At 45.3% G+C, this 12,691-nt stretch overlaps 1 protein-coding gene across 1 annotated transcript; it reads right to left on the bottom strand.

The window, feature by feature from the left end:
- Positions 1 to 8,683: 8,683 nt before the first annotated feature.
- Positions 8,684 to 11,770, bottom strand: LOC135392297 (putative nuclease HARBI1). The gene is made up of 5 exons (XM_064623014.1): positions 11,485 to 11,770; positions 11,283 to 11,425; positions 10,649 to 10,817; positions 9,847 to 10,496; positions 8,684 to 9,232 (listed from the first exon to the last, which is right to left on the bottom strand). Exons 1-4 carry the CDS (start codon positions 11,716 to 11,718, stop codon positions 9,849 to 9,851), a joined length of 1,194 nt encoding a protein of 397 aa, XP_064479084.1. The 5' UTR covers positions 11,719 to 11,770; the 3' UTR covers positions 8,684 to 9,232; positions 9,847 to 9,848.
- Between the last annotated feature and the right edge of the window lie 921 nt (positions 11,771 to 12,691).

Here is a 12,691-nt window from a genome sequence, read left to right as displayed (position 1 = left end):
GACGGCGAACTTGGCCGTGTTGATGACTATTCCGTGAGCATCGAGGCGCTTACAGAGCAGACGGAGGTGCATCTCATGTGCCGCTTCAGAAGGGCTTGCAATGAGGATGTCGTCCAAGTAGACGAAACAGAAATCTAGCCCGCGAAGTACTTGGTCGACAAAGCGTTGGAAGGACTGTGCCGTAGGACCAACTGTAGGACAGGACAACCAGAGGCCAGAAGAGAAGAGTGTTTATTCTGGCAGGGTGCTGCCGGTGGACTGACGGCCAGAGAGCCGAGAAGCGCGGGCCGAAAAAAAGGAAAGGGAGCGCGCGATAGATGGCATGGCTGGATGTCGTCGTTGTCGTCACCACAGGCTCATAAAGTTATAGTTTTGTAGTAGTTTTTCTAAACTACAATGCAAGATAGAAAATCAGTAATATAGTGGGAATGCAATCACATCATATATCCGTTCCCATAAAGGCGTTCTGTCTTGTGATTTGTCGTGCGCGAATGGGACTTTGCTCCTGGCTTTCGCGCCTTTTTGCTCGCAGGTGTAGCCTCAGACAACGAATGTATGAGCATAGAAAGGGCCATGTATTACATAAGCCTGGTGATGATGTTGAGTGGTCACAATTATTATTTCAAAGAGCAGTGGTAGTTTACTGGTGTTGTGATTCTAATGACCATGATGAGCCTTTGGGGTGAAAATCACTAATATTCACGGTGCTTTTTTGTTCAATTTTATTGTAAAAGTGAACGTCATTAAGAGTCGGACAAAGGAAATAACCTTACGATTCAATAAATAATAGGAGTGTTTATCTTTGCCGCTGTCTTCTTCAGACAGGATGTGATGACGTCACGCAGTGTTTCAGGTGTCTGTAGCAATGCAGTGACCGTTACTGGAAAAAAGTGTAGCAATAGCAAAATGGTGTGTATTGTCCTGGACGGATTTATGATGAGCACTGTTTTTGAATAAGAGGAGTGTGTGTGCTTAGAAATAGTTTGATGCTGGTTTTCTGCTTTGTTCAAGTATTTCTTTTCGCTTTTTTCCCCCTTGTTGTCTGACAAAGATGCGCTGACATGCCCAGACCTGTTCTAACATGCTTTCCTTCTACATGTAGCTTTTTTCTTTTTGAAAAGAAACATTCTTGACGATGTCAATAGTGCTGCCTTGAATGGGATTAGAGCTAGAACGATTCTTAATTATTTTGCGATTCATTTAGTTCAGAGAGTAACCGCAAGGGGGACAGGTGTGTGACTTCATTCAGGAGGAATAAAGCATCATTATTCAGTTAGCTGCCTCTCGGATGGGGTGGACATGTCGTGCTGAACCATCATTTTGTTTTTTCCTGTACTCATAAGTCTCATTTAGTAAGACTTTGGGAATGAAATACTTAATTCCTACAATCACCTCTCATGTATGGTGTTTTTCTGCAATAGTTCCCTATGCAATCATTATAGTAGAATAAAGGAAATAATCTTGGGGTAGTGATTCAATAACTAACAGATCCCCTGTCTAGAGCGTACGCGTCCTTGAGCCACGCAGCTGCATGATGACGTCATACCGCGACTCTATTGTTTCAGGTGGACCTTGTCCAGAGGCGATGGGTTGGACCTTAGTGGAAAAACACAGTGTAGCCGTGAGACAATAGGATGACGTCACGACCAATGAACAAAGCCTGCAGGGGGTGCAAGGATTCACTTCTCTCTTGGACACTGGCGGGTGTGGAGATGTTAATTCTCTTCCTAGCAATTGCGTTGGCCGTTAGTGGAAAGCGTAGCTTCGGTGGGGTTCCGTCTGCCTCTGATGGGGTGCGGATGTGTGGTTCGTCACTGGTGAATGGTGTTCGACGATGCAGGTGGATTTTGTTACGAGCGGTTTTACAATGAGGGAATGTAGTGTACGTGTCCGATGATGGTGAGTGTCTTTTCACTCTGTTCAAGTGTTTCTCTGTGTTTGCTTTCCTCTGTTGGCCAGCAGTCGTGTGATTTGTCCTTGTGTAATAGCGCTCCTGACATGCCCCGACATGCATGCTTTCCTTTGTTGACGCTGTGTATTTTTTTCTTTTTTGACAAGGAACATTCTTGTCTTGACGATGACGCTAGTGCTGCCCTGAATGGGAATAGTGCTAGAACAATTCCTAATAACTTTGCTATTAAATTAGTTCAGAAAGTAACCGCAAGAGGGACAGATGCATAACTTTATAGAGGAGTAAAAAGCATTACAATTGAGTTCTGTACCTTGCTCTGGGATAGAAAGGATGTGTCGTTCTGCGCCCCTCGTGACTGATGTGTTGTGTAACTAATTCTCTCGCCAACTTTGTCCCCGCTCTGCTTGAAATTTTCATGCCCGTGCATGTCGGGTGCTGGTTGCTGTTGTCCGGGCATCCCCGCCATTTTCTATCTTCTTCTGCCTTGGGAACGAGGGTAGCACTGGCGTGATTCTTAATAATTTTGCCATGAAATTAGTTGAGAAAGTAACCGCTAGGAGGGATGCTGATGCGTAACTTTATAGAAGAGAAAAAAGCATTATGAGTCAGTTCTGTGCATGGCTGCCGGATGGAGCAGTCTCATCGTTCTGCGCTCCTGTTGTGGTGGGCTGATTTGTTGTGTAACTAATTCTTTCACACAACTTTGTCCCCCTTTTTTATGATTTTCATGCCTGTGCACGTCGGGCGCTGTGGTTGCTGTTGTCCAGGCATCCCCGCCATTTTCTATCTTCTTCTGCCTTGGGAACGAGCGTAGCGCTGGCGTGATTGTTCATCATTTTGTTGTAAAATTAGTTGACAATGTACCCGCTAGGGGGGCAGATGCGCGACGCTATAGAGGAGAAAAAAGCATTATGATTCAGTTGTGTGCCTGGCTGTCGGATGGAGCAGTCGCATCTTTCTGCGCTACCCGTGACTGCTGTTGTGGTGGGCTGTTTCGCTTCTGTGGCTGATTCTTTTTGTTGATAGCTATTAATGGTTAGCATCTTCACTCTTGCATGTCCAGAGCTGTCCTAACCTGCCCAGACATGCCATGATGACGTCACAGCTGACGTCACAGGATGTCCAGAACTTGTGGTCACAGCTGAAGATGCTTTACAACCTGCCTCTGTGCTCCTGCGCCAGGCGATGGTCAGCGTCCGTTGCGGACCGCTTTCTTCAAGATGGCATCGTTGATCTTCAACTAAACTCCTTCTCTCCACTCTATCTCTATCTATTTTTTTTTCTTTTTTATGGACACAGGTTGCCGCCAAAGCACAGATGGCCTGAACACGAGTTGGACGCTCCCCAATTAGTGTGATGACTCATTGGATGATGCTGATTAATGTGGGGGGTCCCAATTAACTCTAATTAATTAATTAATTGTGTTTAAGGCTAGTTGTGCGTTGGCGGCAGTGTGTGTCCAGTGATTACTACTATGGGTAACACGAGTATTCTATATGCCGGTAGTCTCACCTAAGCAGCACCCGGGAATATCACGGTCCTCCCGAACATTTCTTCCTACCTACGTGGTTGTGCTGTCTGAGGTTTTCCCTGTTTTTGTTTTTCTATACTTTCCAGACGAATGTCGGCACAGTTCCCCTTTAAGTCGACCAAGGAGGCATACCAGTGGTATGACCGTTGAGGTAGTGCTGAAGACTGGGATGTGGTGGGTTCAAATCCTACCACTGGCTATATTGTCTGACGTTTTCCCTAGCCCTTCCGGCAGACTTTCCAGACGAACGTCGGTACAGTTTCCCCTGAAGTAGGTACAGGACGAATACTAACCCCTGCACCCCCACTCCTTCCTGCTGTCCTCTCTCCATCTGTCCACATCTGTGCATCGCTCATAGCTTCGCGGTGCTAACACGAAATAAAAACAAACGTTTCTTTTGGTGCTACGAACCTGGTTCAAACTATTAAAAATTACTATGGTGCATCTCAAAAGAACCATCTTGGGAAATTAAAGTTCACCAAATACTTGGCAGTTCCATTTCGAGTCAAAAGTGTTAGACACCAGGAATATACCAAGTATTGATGTACAAGCGCATTGAATTCTAGCGTAGCTCCTGACGGTTTGGGATAGATCGTCGCAAAAGTAAATATCCAGACGTGCAGTTCCATTCATAAAGTCTCCAACTTCGGTTAAGGTTTCCTAATTTACCTTCGTCCGGTTTAAATCACCCGCACGGATAACGTTTTGATGATGTGTTACTGTTGGAGACCATGTAACCATATAATGTGTTCAAGAAAAAAGGCGTGCAACTGCTTGTCGTAGTCGGCTACGCTAGGCGGGCAACGTCACGACTATCGCAAAGCGGGACTATATGTTCAGCAATCATGATTTTGAATTCAATGTTAATAGGTTCCATTTGTAACTATACCCTTTTTAATATCACCTGGATTATGGTGACGAGGTAGAAGAAAAACATGGGGATGTCAGCTGCGACGGAGTCGGATTGGCTATCCCAGGACGTCTACAACCGGTGAAAATACAAACAGATGCATATATGGTGAATGGGTTAACCTGCAAAATGTAGGACGACGGTTTTGGAACGAGTGAGGGTTGGATGACAGATGAGAAGTAGTATCACTGGCGGAGCACACCAAGCACACATTTAGCAAGTCATAGGGCGGACATAAATTAGGCTTTTCAACTGGAAACTTTATAATAACACGTTAGGAGCGCTATAAGGCCGCTCAGACGGTGAATACAATGAATTGAACAGGATGTTCTGGGACCTCGCATCAATTCCATTCAAGCATTTTGGTTTAATAATTCACATGTGACACTTTTTTGCTTAATTTTTATATATGACTCCAGAGTACGAGGATGCGTGCAGAGATAATATCGAGGTGCTACGGGCACGGGGAAGACTCTTGAGGGTCCACGTATATCGTTTAGACGCGAGTGCCGCTAGAGCACCAGTATACAATGAAATTTCATGTTTTGTCGCTGATACCGCGCTCCTTTATACGCGGATAACTACACGAGTTACATAAGGAGCAAAATAACTACATAGGACATAAGATGTGCGGCGAGGTACATTGTATATAATGCCCCATAGTTTAGCTAAATGACAATTTAGTTGAGCCATCTACCATCTGCCTATGTTCCGTGACCAAATGTTCCGACCTTCCAGTACACAGGAACTCACGTTGAAATCAAAGAGTGCAGATCAACGAGGCAAGCTAACGGAAGCATGCAGTAATCACTCTTTATATAAGACATGGGGCCACGTGCTTCGCAACATTCCGATATCTTTCGCTTGCAGGGATTGTCAGTTTGGCTGACGTGACAGCAGCAAATGTCACGTGGTTTCGTTACAAAGAACTGCGGATGCTAGTAAACGGTCAGTACGCAAACCAAAACACTACTGGTCAAAATATGTTCCGCATCAAAATAGTCAAGCAAGCATACGCCATCACACACAGGACATGTTGGACTAGTTCAACTGGAACGACAACCCGCATGGTTCGCAGCAAGCGCATAGCACCGGATCTCAGGCGCTTGGCTTCAAAACAGGGGCATCGCGCATTTTATGTATTGAATGTGGCGGTAAACACACCAGTCTTTCTAGCCCACCATAAATTGGGGGAGCAATACCCGGGCCGATGAGTAGCGCCCCTGCTAGCTTCCAAATGCGGCGCTAGGAAGGGGTGCCTAGCAATCTAGTAGGTTGTGGTTATAACAAAACGATTGGAGACAGACTTCCTCTCCTTCTTCTTCTAACGGGATGGCTCTTATTGGTACGATTGCAGATTCTCGTCATAGTTACCTTAGTGAAAACGCACTCTGACGCCCTTTGGCTGTTTCGCTCTGAGCTGCATATGACAGGAAATGAGCAACTCTCTTTTCCTCGGCAAAGCGCGGGTACCTTCTCCACTACGATAACATTCTGAATCGTGCTTAAGACCGTCGAGGACGCCGGCGTACGCGCGTCGTAGGCTAGCTGCGACGTCTTAGGCGCATATTATCGTTACTTACGGTTTGTGAACCTCGCCCCTGAACAGCGACGTCTACATCACGACCTTTGCATTAGTAAGAACTCCATGCACTAAGAAATACAGAAGAAGTCTCGGGCAAAACGCATGCGAAGCGTGCGAGCCTTTTCGTTTATCATTCATTCGATTCTGTCGCCAGGTGGCGTCCAACTTGTTTGAGAGGCGACACTAGTGATACCCGAGTCGCCCTTCCCTATACAACATATACGTACACGCGATATATTCATACACATCGGAATATGATGTAGTGCTCACTTTGTTCTATGACATCTCCTGTGGCGTGTTTACGTGTGCAGCTTCGGGACAATTATATATATTCGGTTTGGAAGGAACATGGATTTCATTCGAAGTTCCAGGATTGAATTGCATATTTAATTCGAAAATCGAATATAATAGACGATTGTTCCCCACTGTTGTTGTAAACGATTACTCGCTTTGGTGTTCAAAATTCACATATGAACACTGTCCTCGCAAAAGCCAACGTCTAAAATCAACAAGTCTACGCGTGCGAAAAGCAGGGGATATTTTCTTTCTGGGAAATTTCTTCAGGGGGAATTTTTTCCTGGGCCTGTCATGTATACTGAAAATCTGCGTTTTCTTGCTTTTATTATGGGTCAAGGGAGTAGAAACATATGGTGTGCTACGAAAAAAGAAAGAGTTTCGACTTCTCTAAACTCCATGTATCAATACTATCAGTAGTATTTCGTACCGGGTTCAGCCTCAGTTACCGATGGGAAGTTTAGTCTGTTTTTTTCATCAGGCGCCAGTTATGGTAAATACTGTTGACAGAGGCGCAGACTTGTGCACGTTACGAGTTAGGAGAACTAAATCCCGTGATTCGTTACCACGAAAACAAAAAAAAGAGAACTAAATACGTTATGCGTTAGCAAAGCATCAAAATGGACGCTCCCGTTACAGTGGTGGAACTGCTGCGCCATTTGCGCCAAATTGCGCCAATGCCCGAATCCTGCTACATGCTTTTACAAATAGCCGGTTTTTTGAAGAAGGCTGCTACAAAAACGAACTCTGGACGTAGAAACCGAAACCGAAACTGAAAATTGTATTAATGTTACTTTTATCGTGGCAACTCTCCGGCGTCTCGCGTGCAGCCGCAGCGTGCTGCTCACGTCAGACGCGAGTTCAATGTCATCGTTAAATCGCAACTGGCCGTGATGTCCCTATCAAAACTCAGAGGTAAAAGCACTGATGTCTTACAACTAGAGATCGCCATTGGGTCTTGAGTCGCGTGAGAGCTTAATGAAACAGCTCGCGCCTTGTTCTAAGGATTCGGATTCTCGAGACAGCACACGCATTCGCAGTCACACTCGTAACTTGCGTTGCGTTTCAAGCAGTTCCATTTGCGTAAAACTTCTGCTAGGATTCAAGCAATTTCCTAAACCACGTTTTTGGCAGTTACAATTCACACAGCCAGAACAAAACGAAGTTTAAGCGAATGCTGCACGTGCGCAAGGCACCAGCAAGGCTGCATTGCCTAGACTACTAATAGCGAATTCGGGTGGTCATTTCATAGCAACACGGCCGAGCGCTCGGAAATTGCTAGGTCGGCGGCCGAGCTGGATCACGTGACCGTTGCCACCCGAACATGATTGCTAGAAATCTAGCGGTTTTAGGCACTTCGATCACGCTAGGGGCACGTTGGTCCCTCCTTTTCCGGTTCCGTCGTCTGCCAAACAACATCGTCTGCTATCGCACTATTTATGGGCGATGCCTGAAATCGCTGTCAGTAGCGATGTTTTGAGGCTCCTGGAAGGTCTCTGCAGCGGAAATCTGTCGGGTAAGTGCTGTGAACACGCAATGATCCTCGTCGTAACAAAGTTAATTGGCACAAAGTTGCTATAATAGCTTTGTAAACACTGTTGGTGATAACGCGTGTCTCTGTGATGATGCGCGGGGTGTCCGGCGTTCGGATTTGTAGTTTGCAAGCCGATTTATGTTGTGTTGCTTACAATAAAAGTGCTCTACCCCATTATACGGCCCGTAAGCGAGCTAAGTGGAAATAGGTGTACATCTCCATGTGATTGCTTTTTGTAAATTGACTGTAATGCACAATTGGCCGTCCATGACACATACAATCTCTTAAAGATTGTTCTCACGATACCCCTTATTTCGTTTTGACAGTTGCGGGGTCATCACAGGGCTTCCCAGAGAATCCTCCCAGCCAGGATGCAGACAAAAATGATGGTAAGTCATAAACTCATGTGGAGAAATCAGGAGCAAAGTGTTTGTGAGGACAGCAAGAAAGCATGTACCTGGTTGCATAAACACTTTGCACTCAACTAAAAGTACCCTGTATTAAAGCTGAGTAAAAGTTTGCTCAACACAGGTATATATAATACCATTTTAATTTCATCTCAACACAGAAAGTCAAAGCAGCAGTGCTGTTGCAAGTACACGTGGAGAGTCAGCCAACAGCACAGGTAATGTATATTTTACAAAGTGAGGTTGTGCTCTGTAGAGAAACATCTCCTGACATAAATGTGAGATGCTAAATACACATACTGTGGCTATTTGTCGGAAAGCATTAAGTGTCTGGCACATAATCTGCAAGGTTGCTACAGAATATAGCCAACATGAGTGCAGAGTAGCGGATAGCCAGAAAAATATTTCAGGATGGGTTCTATAAGGACTTTAAATAGGGAGGAGTATTTTCCCCTTGTTTTCTCCTGCCAAATGCACTACCAAAAGTACAGTTTAAGGGAAAGTGGGAGTTGAACCCCCTACAAGGTGTTTTAACTTGATTACGACTTTACACAACTTCATTATGAAGTAGAGGTGCAGTGAAAATGTAACATTTGCTTTTTTTTCTTTCAGCATCAAAATGGACAGACGGAGAGACAATGTTATTGATGGACTTATACAGCCGTTATAGTACACAGATAGGTCCATACAAAAAGTTCAAAAACAAAAAGCAAATGTTTGAGTCAATATCCCACGAATTAAACAGGATTCTTAACACAACAAAAACGCCAAACCAGTGTGACGTAAGAATTAAGACAGTAATGAGTACGAAAAAAAAGGCAATAGATAATAACAGGACATCTGGCCGAAGCAGGCAAGCTGTGCCATATGAAAGGGAATTGGAGCAGATACGCCAAGCAGACGATAGTATACAGCCACAAGTAATATGGAATGTTAGTGACGTCAGGAGAAAAGTGCCTCCCTGTGATGCTACCATAGAACGTGGTACACTGCCTTCCACATCACACGAAGTGCCGACAGGGTCAGAAGGGTCAAACAGTGTGAGAGCCCCTGCAGCAACTGAAACAACAGTTAACAGCAGCAACCAACAGTGACAACCAACGGCGGCAACAGTTACACCAGAGCCGACTCTCAGTACACCACGCCACCGCAGGAATAAGCCTGGACGAGCCAGAATGGCTGAATTAAAAGCTTTTTTTTTTAAATGGATGAAATGAATAGGCACAGAGATGAAAGAGAAAGGGAGCGTGAACAAAACAGAGAAAGGCGACACAAAGAAATTGTGAGACTCCATATGATAAATGGTAACTTGATAAGACGTCTGCTAGGAGAAGCAGAGGTGCCTTTAGAATGATATATTTTCATATTCCCTCTTTTTCTCCTTGTTTCCCCACATGCAGTGTCTTATTTATATTTACTCCTTTGCATGCACTTCCACTTTGCACTTGCTGGCATGGGATGCTTCTGTGTTTGTCCGTCTGCAGGTCTCTGTGCACTTCTGCCTTAGGAATAATGTTCCTGTCCCCATTTTAGCCCCTGGCTCTCTGTTTTCTAATATTCTGGCAAAAGGTAGTGTCACACTACATAATGAAGTATAAACTTAGGAGGGACAATACAGATGAACCGAAAGGGCTTCTATACTGTGTTGTTCTACCTACACTGGAGTGACTTACATTTATTGTGCTACCATGTTCACCAGCCACTGACGCTTCAATTCACCAAGGTTGCGCAGCGCAGTTTGCTCCTCCCCGACGTCTCCATCTCCAGGGTCCAGATCTTCTTGGCTCTCCTGGAGACTCTCCTCCATGAGGTCATTAGCATCGATGCACAAATTGTGTACAACGCAGCACGACATGATCAACTGACACATCCTCTCCACTGAAAAAAATTCTACGTCCTTTAGCTGCCGAAAGTTTTGCTTTAGAATGCGAAAGGTGTTCTCAATGAGCACTCTTGTGACACACAGCTTCATGTTAAATGTCGACTGCGCTTCAGTCAGGTTTCCATAGTCCTTATATGGAGTTATAAGGTATTCCCTGCAAGGATAAGCAGCGTCACCAAGAATGTGGTACCTGCCACCATCACATAGGGAAGGCAGACGTTTTGATATGTTGGACAGTGTGAGGACTCTCCCATCATGGATCTTGCTGGGAAAGCCTGTTGACACGTCCAGAAAACGGCGGCGGTTGTCACAAATTCCCTGGAGTGTCAGTGAGATCATGACGTGCCGGTTGACGTACGTGACACGGGGCTTGTGCGCAGGACACCGGATTGGTATGAAAGTGCCATCAATGCAGCCAATGACCCCATGAAATCCAGGTATCTACAAAGGAATTAGGGCAGTAGAATTTTTGCTAAACTGTATAATGTATGGTCTCGGGTGACAATGTGAGACAAATATAAATACGTACATAAAAGCTGGCAATAACATCAACATACGCAATTATTTGAATATGCAGATACAAATGCGCTCACTTTCTCAAATTCTTGAGCCATGCCCTCCAGATGTTCAGGGAAGCAGATGACTCTGTGTGCAATCTGGCACAAGTAAGTCATTACTCGTGTTAGCATGGAATGCCGGCAACTCTCACTCACACCGAAGCGTCCAGCCACGTCCCTGATTGATGACTTGTTGCCAGCATACCTAGAAAGACACAAAGTTAGAATTACACTGAACCCTCGTTAATATGACCCCCGATAATGTGACATACGCGCTTTACGACCATACTCCTCGGGAACAATGCAGTGAAACCTCTGCAAATCCCCCCGTTAATATGACAATTCCGCATTATGACCAAAATTTTCGGGAACGACCATGGTCATAATAACGAGGGTTCACTGTACAACAAAAATGCGTGCCACCAATTGAAAAATGCATCCAAATGCACACAATTCAACACCCAAAATGCCTAAGTGCACATCATGTGCCTGCAGGGTGCAGCTGAAGGCAAAAAATTTCTAGAAAAAAAATGTTGGCACTGGGTGCTACTTACCATCTGATATATATTTTATACAAAGTGCTACAATAAAACGGGATACTGTTGTCTGAAATGATTTAAATGAGCTGCCCTACAATGCTCGTTTTCGCCGTGTTACACGTAATACGTACCACAGAAATGACAGAACGTGGCATTCCGGCGTTTTCGGTGTGGCTCCACCGTGTGTGAGGCTCATCGGGTAGACGTCTGATGCGGCGAACCCTGCTACCAATGTTTCACAGACGTCCCGCCTTAACCGAAAGTTCCTCCTGAACTGTTGACAAATTCGTTGTTATATTACATACAGCCATTGAGCACATGCTCACTGCAGACCTCTTCATCACTGTACGACTGCACTTTATCTTCGACGAACCCCTCTACTTTTGGTCTCAGTTCAGAGGGAAGAAACGCTAGGAAGGCGTTCGCGAAGGACAGCACATCTTCCTCGAAATCGTTCCCGCTATCGTCATCAGGCTCTGGTGAATAAGGAGGCGCAAGAAGAACTGTTCCCAGTTCATGGTACAACGACATTCCTGCACTTTTCTCACTTTCTATTCCCTCCGCCATGCTGAACTGCGCTTCAACGGTTCCGTCGTCTGCTAACGTCGTCTGCTAACTTCGGCGCATTGATGCGCATGTGACGACACCGGATATAGTTGAGCAATCCGCTGCTCCGTCGTTTTGAGACCGAGCAAAAAAAGTGCTAGCTAGCAAATTCCGAGCGCTCGGAAAGCGCCACGCGAACATGCGAGATTTGCTTCATTTTGACCAAGCGAACATGACTGCTCGAGATCTGGCAAAAAAAGTTGCTCCGAAATGACCACCCGAATTCGCCATAAGGGTTCTAGAGGAAGCCCGATAATGCAAACTACATTCCCAATGGCTAGTCGCATTCAGCCACGATATAATAGCATGGATGTTCGAGGGCGAAAGTAAACTAACCTTCAGTGGATACCCTCATAAGGCGGTGCATTGTTTTTCTGTGTTTCGATAACGTTTGTTTGTTTGTTTTTACATGTAGGACCACGTCGTACCTGTTTCAGCATGAAGCGGCTTGAACTCAAATAACAACTGAATCCAGCTCTTCTTCCTCTTTGACGTATAATACTTTCGGTCGTGAACTTGCCGAGTCTAGCCATGTGGAAGCTGTTCTCGATTGTTATCACTACTTCGAGAACTCGACGTCGCAGAACAAACGTGTCAAGTTCAGTCAGAATGCATTTGGTGTATCTCAGATTATCTTTCTTGCATTGTGATTTTGCGCTGGCTGTCACTTGGTCCGGCTCTTGATCCAGCAGTTTCCAGAACTGAAAGCGGTATTACTGTGCCACAGGAGGTCTCTATCTGGTGCTATACATCGTCTGAGACAGTCCTTTAATGACAAGAAGTTCATGGCCAAGGTGCCTTTTCGGGGCAATTGCGCGGACGTTTTCGTGGGATTCCCCGATTCTGTTCCGGCGGACTGAGCTTCTGCTGCACATATTTTTCTCCCAAATGGAAAACCTCGTAAAAATGATCCTGCGTCGTTTTTTTGCGTGCA

Source organism: Ornithodoros turicata, chromosome 4, assembly GCF_037126465.1.
Source record: "Ornithodoros turicata isolate Travis chromosome 4, ASM3712646v1, whole genome shotgun sequence".
Lineage (NCBI taxonomy): Eukaryota > Metazoa > Arthropoda > Arachnida > Ixodida > Argasidae > Ornithodoros > Ornithodoros turicata.
This window is presented reverse-complemented; position numbering and strand designations above follow the sequence as displayed.

Coding starts and splice junctions, on each gene's coding strand:
- LOC135392297 (XM_064623014.1), bottom strand. CDS start 11,718: ATGGCGGAGGGAATAGAAAGTGAGAAAAGTGCAGGAATGTCGTTGTAC. Junction 11,426..11,484: donor AGTCGTACAGTGATGAAGAG/GTCTGCAGTGAG, acceptor ATTTGTCAACAG/TTCAGGAGGAACTTTCGGTT. Junction 10,818..11,282: donor CACGTTCTGTCATTTCTGTG/GTACGTATTACG, acceptor GTGTCTTTCTAG/GTATGCTGGCAACAAGTCAT.